Source organism: Symphalangus syndactylus, chromosome 2, assembly GCF_028878055.3.
Source record: "Symphalangus syndactylus isolate Jambi chromosome 2, NHGRI_mSymSyn1-v2.1_pri, whole genome shotgun sequence".
NCBI classification, from domain to species: Eukaryota; Metazoa; Chordata; class Mammalia; order Primates; family Hylobatidae; genus Symphalangus; species Symphalangus syndactylus.
The window spans coordinates 16339615-16363792 of record NC_072424.2 but is presented as its reverse complement, the minus strand read 5'-3'; the positions used below and the strand labels follow the sequence as shown (position 1 = coordinate 16363792).

General features: G+C 46.2%; 1 protein-coding gene across 2 annotated transcripts in view; it reads left to right on the top strand.

Annotated features, from left to right (window-relative positions):
* TACC2 (transforming acidic coiled-coil containing protein 2) overlaps nucleotides 1-24178 on the top strand; it is a 226755-nt gene that overhangs the window by 24106 nt on the left and 178471 nt on the right. For both annotated transcript variants that reach the window (XM_055246763.2, XM_063624980.1), the window contains one exon: nucleotides 4751-4863. In XM_055246763.2, the coding sequence (XP_055102738.1) occupies nucleotides 4751-4863 (113 nt within the window). The remainder of the gene's footprint in view (nucleotides 1-4750; nucleotides 4864-24178) is intronic.

Below are 24178 nucleotides of genomic sequence, written 5' to 3'. Positions count from 1 at the left end.
TCTCTACTAAAAAAAATACAAAATTAGCCGGGTGTGGTGGCGCATGCCTGTGGTCCCAGCTATTCAGGAGGCTGAGGCAGGAGAATTGCTTGAACCCGGGAGGCGGAGGTTGCAGTGAGCCGGGATTGCGCCATTGCACTCCAGCCTGGGCAACAAGAGCAAAACTCTGTCTCAAAAATGATAATAATAGGGCCGAGCACGGTGGCTCATGCCTGTATTCCCAGCACTTTGGGAGGCCAAGGCAGGTGGATCACGAGGTCAGGAGATTGAGACCATCCTGGCTAACATGGTGAAACCCCGTCTCTACTAAAAATACAAAAAATTAGCCGGGTGTGGTGGCGGGCACGTATAGTCCCAGCTACTTGGGAGGCTGAGGCAGGAGAATCACTTGAACCCAGGAGGCAGAGCTTACAGTGAGCCGAGATCTCGCCACTGCACTCCAGCCTGGGCGACAGAGTGAGACTCCGTCTCAAAAAATAATAATAAAAATAAATAATAATTAAAAAAAGAAAGAGAAGTGGAGCTGAAAAGGGAGAGATGCCTGCCTTCTGTTTTTTTCTTCAAAGACAAATCCAAGCCCTTGTTATAGTCCATCTGCCTGAGGAAATGTAGCCCGTGGTCCCTTTCTTCTCCTGGACTTGGAACAAAGATCTGTCACCTTATTCCATCTGTTGTTTGCATCTGTCTGGGCTATTATTTGTCTTCTTTCCAGAATTACCTTAAAGAAATCTTGCTCATGGAATACTGGGCGCGAGATTTATCTGTTAAATTATTTGCAAAATATTTTACTGCAGGTCATCTGGTAATTGAAAGGGGGGCCTGGCTTCGTGTTAGGAGCCGAGGTTTGCATGGCAGTCAGACAAGTAGGAATTGGGTTAAAATTTCAAAAATGCAGGACCCTGATATAAAAATGCCACTCACTCTGTATTGTTAATCTTGAGTTATTATAGTAAAATGTGAGAATCATGCATCCAAAGATTTATAATTTATAGATGAAGAATCTTGGCTGAGTGTGGTCGCACCTGTAATTCCAGCACTTTGGGAGGCTGAGGCGGGCAGATCACAAGGTCAGGAGTTCGAGACCAGCTTGGCCAATATGGTGAAACTCGGTCTCTACTAAAAATACAAAAATTAGCTGGGTGTGGTGGTGGGCACCTGTAGTCCCAGCTACTTGGGAGGCTGAGGCAGGAGAATCGCTTGAATCCGGGAGGCACAGGTTGCAGTGAACTGAGATGGTGCCACTAAACTCCAGCCTGGACAACAGAGCTAGACTCCATCTCAAAAAAAAAAAAAAAAAAAAAAAAAAAAAAAAAAGAAGGATCTTTCTCTGAAAATAAGGATTATAGAGTGTGAACTTAAGGTGATTTAAAGTTTCCATGGTCTTGACACTGTCCTATGGGGATGATTGTCTTCTTGGATGCGCAGATCAGGAGGCTGAGGCCCCTTGGGGCAGGGCAGGGGCACTCATTAAGGGAATGGCTCAGCCAGCATGGAGGTCAAGCCAACCCCGGGTCAGCAGCCCCCTCTTGTGTGAGGAATCATCCCCAGCTCTTTCTGCCTCCTTCAACACTGCCCCATGGAAAGGATCAAACAGAGACGCCCTGTCCTCGCTCTGGGATCAGAGATAATCGGTTATGTCTAGATTCCACTGCTGTGTGGTCTTGGCCCAGTTACTAAACCTCTCAAAGCCTCAGCTCTAAAACAGGGACACAAATATCTATCTTTCTCTTAACACAGTTGTGCAAATTCAGTGACATAGTTCATGGAAAGATACTGGCCCAGTGCCTGGCGTTAGTGAGTGCTCAATAACAGGAGCGTTTATTGCTGTTGTTGTTTTATTTTCCCCCACATTCTATCCTTCAGCTAAAATGAAGGAAAATTTTTGCATTGTAGTATTCACGTTAGCACTAGAATGTATGGGTGCCTGAGAGATGAAGCATCTTTTATGTTTTACCTTTGGACACAATGGGATGAACACAGATAGCCAACCACTCAGAGAAATGCACCAGGTAGGGGAACCCTAGCCAAAGCTAGCTCGCTCTTCGGGCTGGTGTCTGAAAGTCAAGGACTACAGCCCGTCCAACAAGTCTGACGGTCTCAAGAAGTCCCCAGGTGCAGACTAGGCAGATGATTTGCTTTCACATGTCCTGCAGAAACGCCAAGATTAATTTACAAAATCCATAGGCTAGAGGTTGGTAGAGTTTGATGAGTGGGGACCCTCCCTTCCCAGGGGACCTTGGGGGCTGTCTGCTTCACCTCCAGGCAGGAGCCATGCCTACTAGCCTCCTTGGGTGCCCTCTGTGTTCACACCCCCACAGCCATGGGACTGGGGTCTGTCTCCCTAGACTGTGAGCAACATGAGGGGAGGAATGGAGCCTTATTTTTGTTTTCTCCTCCCTTTCCTTCCTCCCTCCCTCCCTCCCTCCCTTCCTTCCCTCCTTGCTTCCTCCCTCCCTCCCTTCCCTCCTACCCTCTCTCCCTCCCTTCCCTCCTACCCTCTCTCCCTCCCTCTGTTCCTCTTCCTTTCTTTTCCTTTCCCCTATTTGTTTCTGTTTCCGTTTTGTAGAGATGGGTTTCACCATGTTGCCCAGGCTGGTCTTGAACTCCTGGGCTCAAGCAGTCTTCCCACCTCGGCTTCCCAAAGTGCTGGGATGGCAGGCATGAGCCACCGCACCCGGCTGGGGAGGCAGTTTTTAATTCACACAATGGTATTGTCTGCTCCCAGGCCATGCATTTGGCCCAGAAGAGTGCCATCTTCTGATTTTCACAAAGGTGCCCATGGGCTAGGGAATGTCTGTCGTATAGATTTGCACCATCTGCTAGATTTAAGCAAGGTACAAAGAAATGAGGTCTTGTGCTATCTTCAAATGTGTGTTCCATGTAATGGGAGTTCTCTAAGGTATTAAACTCTGGCACATAAACGAAGAGTCCTGTGGTCAAGAGGTGAACTCTGAGTTAAAATTCAGTAAGTTATTCTGCTGTAGAACTCAATCTTTACTATGCTAACGTGCATTGTGAATTTCTAAAGGAGGCCTCTATTATGTAGCACTTGTCAAAGGTGTTTGACCAGGGAATACTTTGTTTTCCTCCAAGCTGATCTGGTGCAGCTCATCTGGATGAGAGGTGGACCGGGGAATGCACTCTCAGTTGCTAGTGACAGAAATTCAGCTTGTACCCACCTGCTAAGGTGAAAAGGGCAATGCATGCGGCCTCATCATAGAGCTCCCGGATGGCTAGGGCAGAATGAGGCCTTGGCCCCAGCAGGGCTGCTCCCTCTGCCTGGCATCTCGGCTTTTCTCTGCCTGCGAACTCTGCCGTCTCTTTCTGTGGCAGCTTCTTCCACCACAGCTGGAAACAAGGCTGCAGGTGACTCCCCAACTCATCTTCTATAGAACCCCTCACCAGAACTGCCCTGGTTCTTCGGGGAGTCCCATAGAAGGTCCTGGCTTGACCTGAGTCTCATGTACACTCTAGTGGGCAGGGACATGGGGCACTATGATTGGCATTTTCCATGAGAACCTCAGGGATGGAGGGGATGGGTGGAACTGTCCTTGAAAGAAAGCAGACCCCATCCCAGAACGAGGGGTGCATGTTGTTTGGGGTGGGGGCACAGGGTCACCGCTGGGGAAACAAAATGAAAGACAACCACTGCTTTGGGAAATACGGCTTGGGGCTTACAAAAGCCCTTTCCCTTCTTCTGATTTTTTTTTTTTTTTTTTTTGAGATGGAGTCTTGCTTTATCGCCCAGGCTGGAGTGCAGTGGCGCAATCTCGGCTCACTGCAAGCTCCGCCTCCCGGGTTCACGCCATTCTTCTGCCTCAGCCTCTCCGAGTAGCTGGGACTACAGGTGCCCGCCACCACGCCCGGCTAATTTTTTGTATTTTTAGTAGAGACGGGGTTTCACCGTGGTCTCGATCTCCTGACTTCGTGATCCGCCCGCCTCGGCCTCCCAAAGTGCTGGGATTACAAGCGTGAGCCACCGTGCCCGGCCCCTTCTTCTGATTTTTATATTATACTAAAATAGCATCATTTAAATGAGGTTTTGTTTTTTTTTTAATTTTAAATCTCATCTCTGTCCTGTGATTTAAAGTTTTGACTGAGCCTTATATTTTTGCATCCTGGTTTTAAAAATCAACTAGTCTGTAGGAATATGGTTTATAAAAAATAACAACAACAAATCAACTAACCGGTGGACAAGCTTATCCTGGAGTGAAAGAAAAGGTGACCAGCTCTCAGAGTGGTTAGGATCCCGAGCGGTTGGGTCCGGATTTCTAAGGGTTCATGGTTTTCTTTTTCCGGTTAGTTTTCTTCCCCAGGTTTCCAGCTGAATTCTGGTATGTGAAGCCATCGGTGGCGGAGGGAGGAAAATGTGTTTTCATCTCAGGAGTGCCACAAACAAATTGGACACTTTCAAGTCTTAGTTTAAATGGCTCCACTTCTAGGGAGCAAGTGACCCCAAAGTGTGGTAGGTGTCCCCAGTTTTGGTTTTTCTACTAAAGCATTCAGTTGGAACTGCTTGTTTGACTTTGTTTCTTCCCCACTGGATGACAGCAGCAGCCACCTTTGCTTTGCTCCCATATATCCTCAAGGCCTAGCTCAGCGCCGCACACAGTAGGTGCTTCGTTGGACGGCAGAGCAAGTGAATGACCTTACCTTGAATGCTGTGGTGGGTGCCCTGTTGATAAATGTGTTTGTGTTTTCAGAGACTCCTATCTGATTTCCTTTCCAATTTCTCTTCCTCCTGGCTCAGAGGACTTCGTCAGCTCAGACTCCAAGGTCCGTGCAGCCACCCGGGACCAGTCAGAATATAAAAAGGAAGCAGCAGGACATGCCCGGAAGCCCTGACCACAGAGACGCGTCCAGGTAGGAGGCCAGCTCTGGAGGACTGATGCAGCACAAGGCCTGCCCCGCTCATTGCCTGCTCCAGCATTAGCTTTGCCCCATTTGCTTTGGAAACTAGACCCTTAGACACATGATATCGTCCTCAGTGGTGACATGTTCCAAGCAGTGGTTCACAGACCTCTCTGTGACTGGCTAGGCCTGTATGATTGAAAAATTCATCCTGATTGCCTGCCCAAAGATGAAATTAGTAATTATAGACTTCCATTCCAGCCACACTCCAGAGTATCTTCATTGTCAGAACTTAAAATGGAAAACATCAAGGGTTCCCAGGGGTTTATCAGTGTCTAATCCGTGGCTAAGGGGAGTCTGTATCTCAGTGTGGTGGCCATTGCGGGCACTGGACCATGAAACAGAGGACTGAGAACACAATTACCAAAGCCACCCAAGCCCTTTGTCCCAGGGAGGCTGGTGGATGAATCCCAGAAACCAACTGTGGCAGTGGGATGTGACCAGTGCGGGGGTGGCCCATCAGTCACTTCCTTTTTCTTGAGATAGACTCTCGTCCAGGCTGGAGTGCAGTGGCATGGTCTCGGCTCACTGCAACCTCTGCCTCCTGGGTTCAAGCGATTCTCCTGCTTCTGCCTTCCGAATAGCTGGGATTACAGGCTTCCATCACCATGCCCAGCCATTTTTTGTATTTTTAGTAGAGATGGGATTTCACCATATTGGCCAGGCTGGTCTCTAACTCCTGACCTCAGGTGATCCACCTGCCTCAGCTTCCCAAAGTGCTGGATAATAGGTGTGAGCCACCTCGCCTGGCTGGTCACTGGCTCTTGTTATGAGCCACAGCCAGGCCCAAGGGCTCCCTGCTGGGGCTCTCTCCTGGCCCTCTCCCCATGTTGGCCCCACACTCATATCATAGTTTTAGGGGATGCAAGCAGTAGTCCAGCAGGCTTGAGCACCTGGTGTCCAGCATGGACACAGGCCAGGCACCCCGGGGGCACTTAATAACTGCTTGCGGGTTCAACTCACAAACAGGCCATGGATTTGGTCAGAAAAACCCTGAACGATTGGAGCCCAGCTCCCAGGAGTGTATCATGACAGGCCTTAAGGGAAGCAAATGAACAGGAACTCTATGGAACAAAAATGCAAAATTGAATGATAGGCCCCTGTCATAGACAATGCAACTTTGACTCATATGCTACTTCATAGCTTTGCAAAACCTTGAGACTCAAAGTGACTTTGTTTTTTGCTTTGGGTAAGTCAGAGCAACCCCTGGTGGCAGGAATTTTCATGCCTGGAGCATGGAAGTGGGTGGCTTGGGCTATGTGGCTTTCCAGAGGAAGTACTTGGGGCATCTTGGCAGGAGCTTTGGATTTCTTTAGGGAAATGGCAGTCAGATGGGGCAGAGTGTTTTTTGCTGAGGGAATCAGAATGATGCCTCAAACAGCACCTTTTATCTCTATTCTCTGCTGAAGATGGTGCTTCCTCTACCTCCCCAGACCCCCATGGCTGTTCCATTTCCATGAACTTTTCATCAGGGTCACAGAACAAAGGTTTTAGCCTTTGGTTCTAATGAGACCTCTGACTTGGCTCTGGATGACTATGAAACTAGTGAATGGATTTGTCTTTTCTGGAATCCCACACAAGGGAAGCCACTCTGGCTGAGGCCCAGGGTCCAGCTCTTCTCTTTCCCTCTTGGTGAGGTCCTGGGATCTCCTGAGGCCTGGGACTTGCTCGAGGCCTGTGTCACAGCTGGACTGAAGAGTAGCAGCAGTTCAAATGTCTTTTGCTGCTTGTTCCCCAGCTTTAGTCAATTATTATTTTTCCCTTGAAGAATTGCCTCTTGTTGGCATGCAAATTGAGCATAAAAGAGGTGCCCGTAATCCCAGCACTTTTGGAGGCTGAGGTGGGTGGATCACGAGGTCAGGAGATCCAGACCACCCTGCCCAACATGGTGAAACCCCGTCTCCACTAAAAATACTAAAATTAGCCAGACGTGTTGGCGTGTGCAGCTACCCAGGAGGCTGAGGCAGGAGAATCGCTTGAACTCAGGAGGTGGAGGTTGCAGTCAGCCGAGATCTCACCACTGCACCCCAGCCTGGGTGACAGAGTGAGACTACGTCTCAAAAAAAAAAGAAAAAAAAAGAGGTGCCTTCCAAGAACACACTCAAAAAAGCAGCTTCCTGTTCACAATTAAAAACATGATTCTCCTCCATAAATGTGTGTGTGTCTATAGTGCAGGGCCCTGTAGTAACTCAGAAATCATCTATCGAGAAGGAACAGGCCCTCCTACTCTGCAAGGACTGACAGTGAGTCCATCGCTCCTGACTGAGCAGGGCTCCTGGGTGCGGTTTAAGTGAGTCACCCGTCCTTGGCGCCACCAACAAGGATAAAGAGCATTTATCGTTCATTTCACATATGGGTGCCAGACACTATGCCAAATGCTCTGTGTGTGCAATAGATCATTGCATTTTTTTTTTAAACCTATTCGGTTCTGATCCTGAGTCCTTACTCTGCCAGGCTGGTGGGTATGCCAAGTGTATTAGTCCATTTTCACACTGCTGATAAAGATATACCCAAGACTGGGCAATTTACAAAGAAAAGAGGCTTAATGGAGAACTCACAGTTCCACGTGGCTGGGGAAACCTCACAATCATGGTGGAAGGCAAAGAGGAGCAAGTCACATCTTATGTGGATAGCAGCAGGTAAAGAGAAGAGAGCTTGTGCAGGGAAACTCCCATTTTTAAAACCATCAGATCTCGTGAGACCCACTCACTATCACGAGAATAGCACAGGAAAGACCAGCCCCCATGATTCAATCACCCCCCTCCAGGTCCCTCACGCAACACGTGGGAATTCAAGATGAGATTTGGGTGGGGACACAGCCAAACCATATCACCCAGGGCAGCCATCCTTGGGACTTCTCTCTCCAGAGCCTGGTGCATTGAGACCATCATCCATTCCCTCCCCAACCCCAGCACCTTCTCTGTGTTGCCAGTGACCGCACTGCCCCTCAGGCTGAGGGACTGTGCTGCTTCTCCACAACTGTAGGCAGGAGGAAATCTTTGGCGAGGCTTTGGGAGCCCATGACCGCTTCCTCCAGCACCCTCCCTGCTCATTCCCCTCTGAACCGGAGGACACAGTCTGGAAGTAGAGAGGGACTCTCAGAGGTTCCCCACTGTTCAGGGCCCTTTCTCTCCACTCTCAGGCGCATTGGCCTTGAGGCATCTGTCCCTTGGCCTCATTGGACAACCAGCATTTTCTCTTCAAAGGATGTAAGTTTTTACAAAAGGTGGGAAGACGCATTGACCTGCAACTCTTTCTGTTTTGTACTTGGAAAAAATCCAGAGGCAAAAAAACACAGAAGGGCCTGCAGTGGCCACCTGCTGGGCATGGAGCGAGGGAAGAATATAGGGAGAATGCCTATGTGAATATTCCCAAAGATGGTCCCTCTGCCCAGGCATTATCTCCACTCTACAGATGAGGAAACTGGGGCTTGGAGCATGATGTAATCTACCTTAGAGGTAGAAAGTCCATTGTTTCTCTTTGAGCCTCTTCCCTCACTCTGAGTTCTGCTAGACCATGGGGTTTACTCATCCCCAAAGCAGGTAAGTTCTTCAATAGGAAGAGTGGGGTCCCATCAGTTCAACTGTCTTGCTTTTCTGGTTGCCACGTGGTGGCGCTGTTGTAACTTAGCCCAACATAGTTGAACCATCCAGAGTCTGGGAGTTGCCTCCCTGATGACCATCCCTGCACAGGCCCCTGGATTCTTGAGGGAGAATGATCCCAGTCCCCTAGGGTGAAGCTTAACCCCAGTAGCATCTCTTTCTGCTCAGCAGTGTCCATGCCAGTACAGCCGATGTAGCAGTACAGCTGATTCCCAGTCTGGACTGGTCCCTGGTCCGCCCTCCTTGGGTATCATCAACCAGGGACTGAGCAGCTTTTTCATTTTAGATCCTTAAGACACAACCGATTTTATCATACAACCTTTTGCCAGATAATGGAGCTATTAATATTAGGTTGTACCAGAGGAAATTACCATTTAGGTAGGTCAAAAATTGTTGGTCATTGGCCATTTCCTGTGCTTCCATTTCCTGTGCTCCTTCTTCTGAAAAACGTCAAGGGCAGTGTTTCGAGATGATTGGCTTTTCTCAGGGAGTGAGAATCAGGCAGGGAGTGACCTTGAGTGATTCCTAGTTGAATTCCCAGCGCCTTTGGTTTCTGACCACAGTGCTTAGGCTCCCAGGCAATGGTAATTGACAAACAAGACCAAACAGCTCTCCCAAACAAAGCTTTGTGAGGGGCTTATGTTTGAACACAAGGGAGATAGCGCTGGAGCAGAATTCTCCAGCTGGCTCCCCAAGGACAGGTCTTTTTGGTGTTTTAAGAAGGGTGGGCCGGGCATGGTGGCTCACGTCTGTAATCCCAGCACTTTGGGAAGCCGATGTGGGTGGATTGCCTGAGCTCAGGAGTTCGGGACCAGCCTGGGCAACGCAGTGAAACCTCATCTCTACTAAAATGCAAAAAATTAACTGGGTGTGGCGGCATGCATCTGTAGTCCCAGTTACTCCGGAGGGTGAGGCAGGAGAATTGCTTGAACCCAGGAGGTGGAGGTTGCAGTGAGTTGAGATTGCACCACTGCACTCCAGCCTGGGTGACAGAGCAAGACTCCGTCTCCAAAAAAAAAAAAAAAAGGTGAAGAAGGGTGACGTGAACAAGCATGAGGTATGGGAGCGTCGTTACATGTGTGGGGTAGAGCACGGAGTGCACAAGCACAGTGAAAAACGTGTTAGGCCATGTATTGCATGATCAAAAAATGGCAGATATGCGGCCATAAAAAAGGAATGAGATCATGTCCTTTGCAGGGACATGGATGGAGCTGAAGGTCATTATCCTTGGTAAACTAACACAGGAACAGAAAAGCAAACACTGCATGTTCTCACTTATAAGCGGGAGCTAACTGATAAGAACACATGGACACATAGAGGAGAACAACACATACTGGGGCCTATTGGAGGGAGGAAGCTGGGAGGAGGGACAGGATCAGGAATGATAACTAATGGGTACTAGGCGTAATACCTGGGTGATGAAATAATCTGTACAACACACCACCATGACACGAGTTCACCTATGTAACAAACCTGCACTTGTGCCCTTGAACGTAAAATAAAAGTTTATAAAACGAAACAAAACCCAAAACATGGCAGATAAGCCCCACCTGGGTGGGAATTTTAGTATTATAATGAGCCAATGGGTGAAGATGGGTCATGCTGGACTTGTGTGCATGCGGGCAATAGGGTTAACTCCCTTGAGTAAGGTGATGGTGGAATGCTGCTAACCTTAGCTTCTTCAAGGTCTCTTGGTCAGCGGGGATGGCACCGGATGGGGTATACAAGGTCTAGTAGAGTCCTGGTGGGGGCCAAGTCCCGTCCATACCCTGTCTCACTTTGTCACTGAATGAAGGAGAGTGGAAACTTAACAGCCTGGAGTCTTAGCTGTTATCTGATGGTTCTCAAACTTGAGTGGGCACCAAGATCATCTGCAAGGCAGATTAAGACACAGATTTCTGGGCTTCACCTCTGGAGAGTCTGATGCAGCACGTCTGTGGTGAGGCCTGTGACGGGGCATTTCTTTTTATTTTTCTTTCTTTGAGACAGAGTTTCACTCTTGTCACCCAGGCTGGAGTGTAATGGTGCGATCTCAGCTCACTGCAACCTCTGCCTCCCGGGTTCTAGCGATTCTCCTGCCTCAGCCTCCCAAGTAGCTGGGATTACAGGCGCCTGCCACCATGCCCGGCTAATTTTTGTATTTTTAGTAGAGACGGGGTTTCACCATGTTGGCCAGGTCGAACTCCTGACCTCAGGTGATCTGCCCGCCTCGGCCTCCCGAAGTGCTGGGATTACAGGCGTGAGCCACTGCTCCCAGCCAGGAAGGAGTATTTCTAACAGGTTCCCAGGTATTAGTGCGGCTGGTCCAGGGACCACACAATGAAGACTGCTGCATTCTGCCACGCGGCTGTGTGACCACCTCAGCCCAGTGCTGTTGGGGCTCAGAAGAAGCCTTCTCTGAGAGCTGGAGTGAACAAGGAGGGTCTCCTGGCAGGTGGAGGGAGCTTGAGTGAAAGGGGCAGGCTCTAGAGGCCATTCCAGGCAGGGGCAGAATTCCTGAACTGGACTTCTCTAGGGCTGAGCAGGAAGTGAGTGCAGACCTAGGTGGTGACGTTCACTGAAAACAAGGTATGAGGAATGGCGCCATGTTGAGGAGAATCTGTCAGTCAGGTGAGGGGTTGAGATTTTATCCTGAAGGTAACAGGAAGCTAGGGAAATGCTTTGTGGTTTGTTTGCTTTTAAACAAGGGCTGGGCCGGGCACAGTGACTCATGCCTATAATCCCAGGACTTTGGGAGGCCAAGGCGGGTGGATCACGTGAGGTCAAGAGTTTGAGACCAGCCTGGTCAACTTGGTGAAACTCCATCTCTACTAAAAATACAAAACTTAGCCTGGCATGGTGGCGCGCACCTGTAGTCCCAGCTACCGGAGAGGCTAAGGCAGGAGAATCCCTTGAACCCGGGAGGCAGATGTTGCAGTGAGGTGAGATCATGCCACTGCACTTCAGCTGGGCGACAAGAGTGAGACTCTGTCTCAAAAATAAAATAAAAATAAAATAAAATAAAAAAGTAAAATAAAATAAAATAAACAAGGGCTTATGCATGCTAGGAAAGTGTTCCAAAGATAAGGGTGGGGCACTGACTGGTGCACTGGAGGGGTGGAGGGTGCCGGCTGGAAGGGGCACTGGGGGATGTTCTTGTAGTAGAGGAATGGTGGCCGGAAGGAATCCCAAGGGAGAACCCACAGGACCCGGTGACTGCCTGGGTGTGGGCAGAAGAGGTGGAGTCAAAGAATGAGAAATAAAAGTAAAATCCTAAGTCCTCCATCCAGCTGAACAGACTCCCTCTTGGCCAAAGGGACCCTAAAGAAGCCTTAAAAACTTAAGTTTGGCCAGGCACCGTGGCTCACGCCTGTAATTCCAGCACTTTGGGAGGCCGAGGCGGGCAGATCACCTGAGGTTGGGAGTTCGAGACCAGCCTGACCAACATGGAGAAACCCTGTCTCTACTAAAAATAAAAAAATAAAATAAAATTAGCCGAGCATGGTGGTGGGCACCTGTAATCCCAGCTACTTGGGAGGCTGAGGCAGGAGAATCACTTCAACCCGGGAGGTGGAGGTTGGGGTGAGCCAAAATCGAGCCATTGCACTCCAGCCTGGGCAACAAGAGCGAAACTCCGTCTCAAAAAAATAAAACAAAAACTGAGTTTGGAGCCCTGACAGGATGGAGGTCAGACAAGCTTCCCATACCCACTCCCTCGCTAGCTGATGGTAGACTTTCTTTCCTAAGGGTTCAACAGAGACAAGCAAACCAGCCCTTTCGAAAGACTTGCTCCACCACTGGTTTCCATCAGATCCCCTTCCCTTTTGTGGTTTCGACACAACAACTGACCAGCATTCCTTCCACATAAGAGACCACCCGCCATGGAGTGGTTCGGCACCCTGAGTGCCTTCGCACCCTCTGTGTCACCTTTTAATGTATAAAGCCTAATTTTAATGCATTTAAATGTTGTCTCCACCCCAAAGTGAGCATGGGTTGTAACATGTTTGTTTGCTTACTATGCATGCACTCCCCTCTTCATGAATACTCATAGCTCCTCCTATAATCTGTTGAATGTGTCTACTTAGCCTGTTCAGCATAAATTCCAGTCTCAAACTTCCCTACCTCAAGTGCCTGCTTCCGGCTTCTGCTGCAAAGTGCGGAAGCGCTTTTGTCACTTCCCAGCCTGCGGGCTGGATGGCCAGCCTGCAGGCTGCAACCCTTTATTATTTATTTATTTATTTAGAGACAGAGTCTCACTCTGTCACCAGACAGGAGTGCAGTGGCACGATCTTGGCTCACTGCAACCTCTGCCTCCCGGGTTTAAGCGATTCTCCTGCCTCAGCCTCCCAAGTAGCTGGGACTACAGGTATGCGGCACCATGCCCAGCTAATTTTTGTATTTTTAGTAGAGACGGGGTTTCACCATGTTGGCCAGAATGGTCTCCATCTCTTGACCTTGTGATCCACCTGCCTCAGCCTTCCAAAGTGTTGAGATTTACAGGCATGAGCCACTGTGTCCGGCCAGCTGCAACTCTTTATAAGAAATAAGCTTTCCTCCCCAAATTTATGAACCTCATGATTCTTCAGTTTCCCGGGCAGCCTGCTCTGTTCCTTCCAAACTTGGGAAGACTCTGAGATCAATTCCCAGGCTCCTGCCCGGCCAGGGTGTGTCAGGCAGAGCTGAGAGCAGCCTCCGCCCCTCCTTGTCCTGCTTCTGACTCATTATTTATCTTTGGCAGGAAGTAAACACAGAGAGGAGAGTGGGAGGGAGAGGAGGAGTGAGCTCCTGACTTTTGACATTGGCTGAAAAGGAAGATCATGTGCTGAATTAGGTGTGTGTCTGTTTTCTGCTCCTCTGGTTTCAACAGAGCATTTGAGGCTTTAAACAACAGGGGAAGAGGAGTATTTTTCCATTAGGAGATAATACCCATTTGTTGTAGCAACTTGGAACATAGCGAAGAGTGCAGAGATGAGAGGAAAAATCACCGATGCTCCTACCATATGCAGACAATGGCTTTCAAAATATTAGTGTTTTCCTCACACTCTTCTGTTTTTTTCCTAGTTCCTTTCTTTATTGATTGTGAGATAGCTATATTTTGTTAGGTGGTATATTAAGTGTGCATATATATTATAAAAACATATGCAAATTATATATATTATACATATTATATATATAAAATATACACACACACACACACACACACACACCCCTAAAGAAATGTGTGTGTGTGGCCAGACGTGGTGGCTCACTCTTGTAACCCCAGCACTTTAGGAGGCTGAGGCAGGTGGATCACTTGAGGTCAGGAGTTTGAGATCAGCCTGGCCAACATGGTGAAACCCCGTCTCTACTAAAAATACAAAAATTAGCCAGGCCGTAGTGGTGTATGCCTGTGGTCCCAGCTACTTGGGAGGCTGAGGCAGGAGCATCGCTTGAACCCAGGAGGCAGAGGTTGGAGTGAGCCGAGATCATGCCACTGCACTCCAGCTTGGGTGACAGAGCGAGACTGTGTCTCAAACAACAACAAAAAGTGTGTGTGTGTGTGTGTATGTGTGTGTATATAATTTTTATATATGTATATGCACTTTAAAAATAATAGGCTATTTTCAGAACAGTTTTAGGTTACCGAAAAATTGTGTAGCTAGTACAAAAGAGTTCCCATGCACCCTTCCCTCCTCCATACACTTTCCGCTATTATTAACACCTCACATTAATGTGGTATATTTGTTTCAACTAATGGGCCAATATTGATACATTATTATTAACTGAAGTCTATACAGTAAGTTCTCCCTCAGTGTCATTAACAGGTCCTTAGAAACTGCAATTTTAAGTGAAATGATGTATAATGAGACCAGTTTTTTTCTCATCATTATACTGAAACTATATTGAACAAACCACATTATTGGAGAGCCTACTCTGTATCTATTTGCTCAAAGTTGCAGTTTCCAAGAACCACTGGACAACATTGAGGACTTACTGTCGTTTACATTAAAGTTCAGTTTATGTTGTATGTTCTGATGGATTTGACAAATGCGTAAGGTCATGTATCCGTCATTATGATATTAGTTTCACTGCCTTAAAAACCCGTTAGGCTCCACCCATTCCCCTCCCTCCATCCTCCCACATTCTTGGGAATCACTCTCTTTTTAGTGTCTCTATAGTTTCGTTCTAATTCCTTTTTTATTGGTATCAGATACATACTGTGAGTTGTCTAAATTTGAGAGCTTGATGAATGCTTATAGTCCTGTATAGATCTAGGTCATTTTCATCATACCAGATTGTTCTCTCTTGTTCCTTCCCAGTCAATACCCCTGCCCAAGAGTAACAACTATTCTGCCTTCTATCACCATTGACTGGTTTTGACAGTTCTTGAACTCTATATAAATGGAAGCAAATAGTATGTATGCTTTGCTGTCTGGCTTATTTTATACACGGATACTTGTTGATTTTTAAAATTATTTTTTATTGTGGTAAAAGGGCAGAACATAAAATTTACCATCTTAACCGTTTCTAAGTGTACAGTTCAGTTGTATTAGGTATAATCACATTGTTGTTTGACCAGTGTCTCTGTAGTTTCTTAGGTGAGAAGCTGGCATCATTGATTTGAGACCTTATTAAAATATAGGCATTTTAGTGCTGTAAATGTCACTCTGAGACCTGTTTTAACTACATCCCACAAATTTTGATATTTCTGTTTTCATTTTCATTCTGTTCAAATACTTTACAATTTCCTTCTTTCTTTCTTCTTTTACTCATGGACTATTCAGAAATGTGTTATTGTTTCCAAATAGTTGGGGATTTTCCAGATATCTTTCTGTTACTGATTTCTAACTTAATTTCATTGTAGCCAGATAAGATACTTTGTATAATTTGAAGCATCTCAAATTTATGCACAGAATATGGTCTCCCTTGTACATGTTCCATCTGTACTTGAAAAAAATGTTATTTTGCTATTATTGGATGGTGTTGAAAAAGTGTTAATTAAGTCAAGTTGGTTATAGTGTTGTTCATGTCATCTGTATCCACACTGATTTTCTATCCACTTGTTCAATTATTGAGAGACGGGTTTGGAAATACCAGACTGTAATTGTGGATTTGTACATTACTCCTTTCACTTCTACCAGTTTTTGCTTGTTGTGTTTTGAAGCTCTGTTATTACATAAAAATTTTTAGAATTTTTAATCTTTATTTTAGAATATATAAAATTTTAGAATTTATATGGATAAATTGAATCCTTTATCATTATAACATTATCTTCTTTATGCCTGTAATATTTTTTGCTGAAAAATCTATTTTGTCTTAAATAATACAGACACAACAGCCTGATTAGTGTTTGCATAGTACATCTTCCCCTTCTTCCATTCTTTTACATTTAGCCTATTTGTGCTTTAAAAAAATTTAAGTACCTATATTGTAGGCAGCATAGAGTTGGATCTTGTTTTATTAATGCGCTTTGAAAATCTATACTTTTTTTTTTTTTTTTGAGACAGGGTCTCACTCTATCACCCAGGCTGCTCTATTGCACCAGTGCAATGGTGTGATCTTGGCTCACTGCAGCCTCCACCTCCCAGGTTCAAGCGATTCTCCTGCCTCAGCCCCCTGAATAGCTGGGACTACAGGCGCTCGCCACCATGCCCAGCTAATTTTTTTTTTTTTTTTTGAGACAGAGGCTCACTCACTCTGTCGCCCGGGCTGGAGTACAGTGGCACAATCTCAGCTTACTGCAAACTCCGCCTCACAGGTGCAAGTGATTCTCCTGCCTCAGCCTCCTGAGTAGCTGGGATTACAGGCGTGCACCACCACACCCAGCTAATTTTTGTATTTTTAGTAGAGAAGGGGTTTTACCATGTTGGTCAGGGTGGTCTCGAACCTCTAACTTTGTGATCCTCCCGCCTTGGCCTCCCAAAGTGCTGGGATTAGAGGCGTGAGTCACCGTGCCCAGCCTAATTTTTGTATTTTTAGTAGAGATGGGGTTTCACCATGTTGGCCAGACTGGTCTCAAACTCCTGACCTCAAGTGATCTGCCTGCCTCGGCCTCCCAAAGTGTTGGGATTACAGGCATAAGCCACCGTGCCCGGCCTGAAAATCTGTACCTTTTAACTGGAGTGTTTATAACATTCACATTTATTGTGATTATTAATGTGGTTGGTTTAGATCTATAGTCTTGTTCCATTTTTCCTCCTTTTTTGCCTTCTTTTGGATTATTTTATTAGCTACAACTATTTGTGTTATTTTAGTGGTTGCTTTAAGAAGTATAATATACATCTTTAATATCTCACAATTTACTTTCACAATGATTATGTCATTTTACATATATTAGAAGAGGCTTACAACAATATGCTTCCATTTCTTCTGTTTCAGCCTTTGTTCTATTTTGTCTTTCTACATAAGCTACACATCCCATAATACATATTATTTGTGCTTTAATCAGCCAATTATCTTTTAAAAGAGATTTAAGTAATAAGGAAAAAGAGACTGTATTTACTTGCATAGTTACCATTTTCTGGGTGTTCTTTATTCTGTTGTGTGGATCCTGATTACCATTTTGTATTCTTTTCTTTCTGCTTGAAGGTCTTCCTTTAACATTTCCTGAAATGTAGGTCTGCTAGGGGTTATTCTTTTAGCTTTTGTATGTCTGGAAAAATCTTTATTTCACCTGGTTTAGAAAAATATTTTGTCTGGGCAAAGAGTTCTAGGTAGGCAGTTTTTTTCTTTCAACACTTTAAAGATATTGTTTCTGTATTCTGGCTTTCATTATTTCCAACAAAATTCTTACCTTTAATATTTTTCACTTTTTCACTGGTTTGAAGCAGTTTGGTCATGATATGCCTTGGTGTAGGTTTTTCACTGTTTCTGTTTTTTTTTTTTTTAGACACAGCCTTACTTTGTCGCCCAGGCTGGAGTGCAGTGGCCTGATCTTGGCTCACTGCAACCTCTGCTTCCCAGGTTCAAGCAATTCTCCTGCCTCAGCCTCCCAAGTAGCTGGGATTATAGGTGTATGCCACCACACCCAGCTAATTTTTGTATTTTTAGTAGAGATGGGGTTTCACCATGTTGGCCAGGCTGGTCTCGAACTCCTGACCTCAAGTGATCCACCCGCCTTGGCCTCCTAAAGTGCTGAGATTATAGGCGTGAGCCACTGCCCTGAACACCAGCCCTCGCTGTTTCTTATGCTTGGCATTAGTTGAGATTCTTGGATATGTTGGTTAATAGTTTACATCATATTTGGAGATTTTTCAGTCATCAGTTCTTCAAATATTTTGTATCTCCTCTCCTCCTGTGGGGACTCTATACATATATTTCGTTACTTGGATTTGTCTCACAGCTCACTGATGCTTTTTTGTTGTTGTTGTTATTTCTTTGAGTCTTAATTCTCTCTGTTTCATTTTAGAACATTTTTATTGCTATATCTTGAAGTTCACTAATCTTTTTCTCTGCAGTGGCTAATCTGTCATTAATTTCACCCAGTGGTTTTTGTATTTTAGACATCGCAGTTTTCATCTCTAGAAGTTTGATTTGGGTCTTTTTTACATCTTCCCTCTGTGCTTGACATACTCGGTCTTCCCACTAGCCTCCTGAACATATGGAATACAGTTATAATTCTTGAAAAAAAGTCTTTTTGTAGTAATTTTGTCATCTGTGTAATTTCTGGGTTCAAGACAAATTATGTGGTTTTTTTTTCGTCATGGGTCACATTTCCCTGCTCGCAGGCTAGACATTGTGGACTCTAAGCTTTTTGGGTTCTGGATATTTTCGTATTCCTATAAATATTATTGAACTTTGCTCTGGGATGCAGTTAAGTTATTTGGAACAACTTAATCCTTTGCATCTCGCTTCGTTAGATGGAACGAGAGTAGTGTTTAGATGAGAATTAATCTTCCCCACTACTGAGGCAAAACCTGCCTTAGTGCTCAACAGATGCCTTATGAGTGATGAGGTACTCCACTCTGGCTGGTGGGAACAGGAACTATTCCCAGCTCTGTGTCAGCTGTGAGGATTGCTCCTCCGAAGCCCCCTTTTTTTTTGAGATGGAGTCTCACTGTGTCGCCCAGGCTGGAGTGCAGTGGTGCGATCTCGGCTCACTGCAACCTCTGCTTCGCGGGTTCAAGCGATTCTCCTGTCTCAGCCTCCTGAGTAGCTGGGACTACAGACGCGCGCCACCACGCCTGGCTAATTTTTGTATTTTTAGTAGAGACGAGGTTTCACCATATTGGCTAGGCTGGTCTCAAACTCCTGACCTCATGATCCACCCACCTCGGCCTCCCAAAGTGCTGGGACTACAGGCATGAGGCATCACTCCGGCCCAACCTTTCAGGTGTTCTGTACCTTACCTTAGGGGGTTTCCACACCTGCACATGCTGATCAGTACTTTGCCCGTCTCTGGGGTTCTCTCTGTTCAGTCCTGTCCTCTCTAGTATTCTACCCTGGGAACTGCAGCTGCCTTGGTCTCCCCAGATACGCAGCTTCATCTCAAGTCAGGGAGACTGTTGGGCTCCACCTGGAACCCCCCTCTCTGTGCCGCTTTCTCCAGACCTTCAGTGCGGGCAACAGCAAGGTTTACCTCACCTCGTTTTTGTTTTTTTTTTTTTGAGATGGAGTCTCGCTCTGTCGCCCAGGCTGGAGTGCAGTGGTGCGATCTCGGCTCACTACAATCTCCGCCTCCCGGATTCACACCATTCTCCTGCCTCAGCCTCCCCAGTAGCTGGGACTACAGGCATCCACCACCACGCCCAGCAAATTTTTTATATTTTTTAATAGAGACGGGGTTTCACCGTGTTAGCCAGGATGGTCTTGATCTCCTGACCTCATGATCCCCCTGCCTTGGCCTCCTAAAGCGCTGGGATTACAGGTTTGAGCCACTGCGCCTGGCCCCCATTGTTTTCTTCTATCTCCAGGATTCCTGCTCCTCCTTTCCTCTGTCTTCCTTAGTAGCTAATCCTCCATTAGCCCAACCCTTCTTGTAGTTAATAATTCCTCATACGACATTTTCCAACCTAGGCTCTCTGAAAACATTGAAAAGCCACCATATCAAGTTCCTTTCTTGGGTTTTAAATGGGAATGCAGCAAAACACCTGGCATTTATTTTGGAAGAGGTGGGGAGACCCTTCTAGAAAAAAAGAATAAGAGAGAAGGAGCCATAGGCAAAGTTGTTTCTCTTCTCCCTTCAAGAGCTCCTTGTATCACCGATACTTGCAATCTCCCCTGTATCTTGCTGTGACCTCAAATGCCAACTTTGACAGTGGTTAATCTTCCCAAACTTGTCACTGCAGCTGTGTTAGTGCTGGGAAGGAAGCTGGATGATCTTTATGTCTTTGACATTGAGCCAGCTTGGCGCCCAGTAATGTTGACTCATCCACTTTTTTTCCTCATTTAGATTAATGGGATTACAGAGAGACAATCTCAACAAAATAGACTGGCAATCAGGATTTATTCTAAAAAGAAACCCTTCATCACATTTTTGAGCTCAGGACATAAGAGCTCAGTCTGAGACAGGCAACACCGTTAACATCTTATGGGTCAGAGAATGCCCCAAATGCTCTGAAAGATTTTCAGTGATCAAGAGACATTTCCACTATGTTCCCTGTTTTGTACAATGTTTACTGTGGCAGGAAAATGATTTTAATTAATGCTAGGAGTCTTATCAAGAAGGGATATAGACTGGGCATGGTGGTTCATGCCTATAATCCTAGCAGTTTGGGAGACTGAGGTGGGCTGATTGCTTGAGCTCAGGAGTTTGAGACCAGCCTGGGAAACATGGCAAAATCCTGTCTCTACAAAGCATAAGAAAATTAGCTAGGTGTGGGCCAGACACGGTGGCTGACGCCTATAATCCCAGCATTTTGGAGGCCAAGGCGGGCAGATCACCTGAGGTCGGGAGTTGGAGACCAGCCTGACCAACATGGAGAAACCCTGTTTCTACTAAAAATACAAAATTAGCTGGGTGTGTTGGCACATGCCTGTAATCCTAGCTACTTGGGAGGTTGAGGCAGGAGAATCACTTGAACCCGGGAGGCGGAGGTTGCAGTGAGCTGAGATCTCACCATTGCACTCCAGCCTGGGCAAGAAGAGCAAAATTCCGTCTCAAAAAAAAAAAAAGGGAAATTAGCCAGGTGTGGTAGTGCATGCCTGTAGCCCCAGCTACTCAGGAGGCTGAGGTGGGAGAATCACTTGAGCCTGGAGGCAGAGGTTGCAATGAGCTGAGATTGCACCTCTGTATTCCAGCCTGGGCAGCAGGGGAAGACCCTGTCTGGAAAAAAAAAAAAAAAGAAGGGATATAACAAAAATAGGTTTACCACACTTTGTTGTTCAAAATATCCTCATGGTGTCAAAATAACATAAAAACACCACCAGAATCTAGCTATACAAGCAAGACTCTCATTTGCATTTTTCCATGAAGGACTAGCAAGGGCTTAACTTAAAATTAAGAAAATGTTTATACTTAGGTAAATATTGCACCAAATCCCATGATTTGGGCTTATTCAAGTTTTTTTTTTTTTTTTTTTTGAGACGGAGTCTCGCTCTGTCGCCCAGGCTGGAGTGCAGTGGCGCGATCTCGGCTCACTGCAAGCTCCGCCTCCCGGGTTCCCGCCATTCTCCCGCCTCAGCCTCTCCGAGTGGCTGGGACTACAGGCGCCCGCCACCACGCCCGGCTAATTTTTTTGCACTTTTAGTAGAGACGGGGTTTCACCATGGTCTCGATCTCCTGACCTCATGATCCGCCCGCCTCAGCCTCCCAAAGTGCTGGGATTACAAGCGTGAGCCACCGCGCCCGGCTAGCTTATTCAAGTTTTAAAGATCTTTGTTGTGATTAAAAACAGGTATTTTCTCTAATAGGGTAGTAGTTTTATTTTTGGTATCTGATCATTAAGAAAAGTCTGAATGATCAGAAATAATTACATCAGAATGTTATTGGCATGATTTTATCTAGACACATTTGAAGGACAACAGACAGATGTGAAAGCCAAGTTCATTCTGGCTATGGGGAGTACTGGTGTGCAACAACCCAGCAGTAGCCCCTTCCAGCAGCCAGTCTGGGAATCACAAAATGGGGTCATTCTGCTGACTTTTAGGACTCCAGGAGAGGGTTGCTGAAAAAATTGGTTAAACGATAGTTTTTGAATTTTCTTTGAAATTCAGTTGCCTGTCCCCATCCCCACACTATGCTGGATAATGGATTCTCAGGAATGGAATGGCACCTGACCTTGAAGTCATATAGAAGCTCATATGAGTCCAGGTGCAGTGGCTCACTCCTGTAATCCCAGCACTTTGGGAGGCTGAGGCAGGTGGATCATCTGAGGTCAAGAGTTCGAGACCAGGCTGGCCAACATGGGAAAACCTTGTCTCTACTAAAAATACAAAAAAAAAAAAAAAAAAAAAAAAAAGATCTGGGCGTGGTGACGGGTACATGTAATCCCAGCTACTCAGGAGGCTGAGGCACGAGAAATGCTTGAACCCAGGAGGTGGAGGTTGCAGTAAGCCGAGATCATGCCACTGCGCTCCAGCCTGGGCAACAGAGTGAGACTCCGTCTCAAAAAAAAAAAAAAAAAAAAAAAGTTAATATGATTTGTGTAGGATACTTTGGGGTTTAATCCACATCCCCATACAAATGTTGATCTCCCCAATAACTCTTTTTTTTTTTTTTTTTTTTTTTTTTTTTGAGATGGAGTCTCACTCTGTCGCCCAGGTTGGAGTGCAGTGGCACGATCTCGGCTCACCGCAAGCTCCGCCTCTCGGGTTCATACCATTCTCCTGCCTCAACCTCCCGAGTAGCTGGGACTACAGGCGCCTGCCATTACGCCCGGCTAATTTTTGTATTTTAGTTAACCAGGATAGTCTTGATCTCCTGACCTTGTGATCTGCTCGCCTTGGCCTCCCAAAGTGCTGGGATTATAGACGTGAGCCACCGTGCCCAGCTCCCCAATAACTCTTTAGAACCTACATATATTTTTCAGTCATCTATTGCCTGGATTGCTCAAGCATCATGTACTTGTTTTTTTTGTTTGTTTGTTTGTTTTCTATTGAAGAATGAGCACAGCGAAGATAAAACCGGGTTAAAAATACAAAGCGAAGTCTGGCTGTCCTGCCAAGGTCAGTGGGCTCCCAGCTTCTGTATGGGGAGGGTTATCTGGACAAGTTAGGACCAAGTGTGTGGAGTGGACACTGTGCTAGGGTTGCAAAGAAGTTTCTGAGGAGGTGTCTTTCTCTGTGAATTACTATGTTATCACTGTTAAGACATGGCAGTTTTTCTCTCCTATTAACATGAGAATTCTTTCTTCTGCATGGATCACTTAGAATATAAATTCCTTTTCCAAAGTCTCTGGAATAGGTGATGCCTCCCACAGTGCAGGTGTCAACCTATGTGAGCAGTTATCATGCCAATACAACTGTCAGTTTTAAAAAATGTATTTCTTCACTTATTTATGTATGCCATCATTCAGTCACTCATTCAACAGAGCGTAGACCCAGTGCTAGACTAAGACATCAAAATATAAATGAGGGCCGGGTGCGGCGGCTCACACGTAATCCCAGCACTTTGGGAGGCCAAGGAGGGCGGATCATGAGGTCAGGAGATGGAGACCATCCTGGCCAACATGGTGAAACCCTGACTCTACCAAAAATACAAAAAATGAGCCAGGCGTGGTGGCGTGGGCCTGTAGTCCCAGCTGCTAGGGAGGCTGAGGCAGGAGAATCGCTTGAACCCAGGAGGCGGAGCTTGCAGTGAACCAAGATCACACCATTGCACTCCAGCCTGGGTGACAGATTCTGTCTCAAAAAAAAAAAACAAAACATACATATATATATATACACACACACACACACACACATATATATATATATATATATACACATACACATACATACATACACACACATGAGATGAGCTCACTCTAACCTTGGGGGGATCCTAGTGGGAAACAAACAAATCAAGAGGCCATGGCAGGTACTGAGAGAGTGTCTGTACACAGGGCCTGGGGAGTGGCATGCAGCCCCGGGAAGGGGAGCAGGGGGTCTCACCATGGAGAGGGGGTAGGCGACATCCTACCTTGGGAAGGTTTGAGAACTCTGTGTGTTCGGAGACCTGATTTGGCTTTTGCTCTGAGATACAAAAGAGCAGTTCACATCTTCCTGGTTGACAAGCAGATCCTACCTGGGAGAGGTGAGAGGTGCACGGTGTGTTTTGAAAACTATCCATGTCGTCCTCTCGAGGGCATCTGCAATGTCCTTACCAATTCTTCTTTTGATGTAGGGCTGTGCTTTCCACAGTGTGTTCTGTGGCCCATCATCCTACTAAAAGCTCTACTGAGAAAAAGGCAAAGGAAGGTTTCCAAGAAACAAATTTGGGAAACAGTGTATATGTATCTTCTTGTTAACTCATGAGACACAATGGTTTCTCAAAGGCTCTGAGAAGTCCTGCAGTAGAAAAGCTTGTTTAACCACACTTTACCTAGTGCTTCCCACATTCCTTAGACAGAGGAAGCTTCATTCTTTTTTTTTTTTTTTTTGAGATAGGGTCTCGCTCCGTCACCCGGGCTGGACTGCAGTGGCGCGATCTCAGCTCACTGCAAACTCTGCCTCCCGGGTTCACGCCATTCTCCTGCCTCAGCCTCCCAAATAGCTGGGACTACAGGCACCCACCACCATGCCCGGCTATTTTTTTTTTTTTGTATTTTTTAGTAGAAATGGGGTTT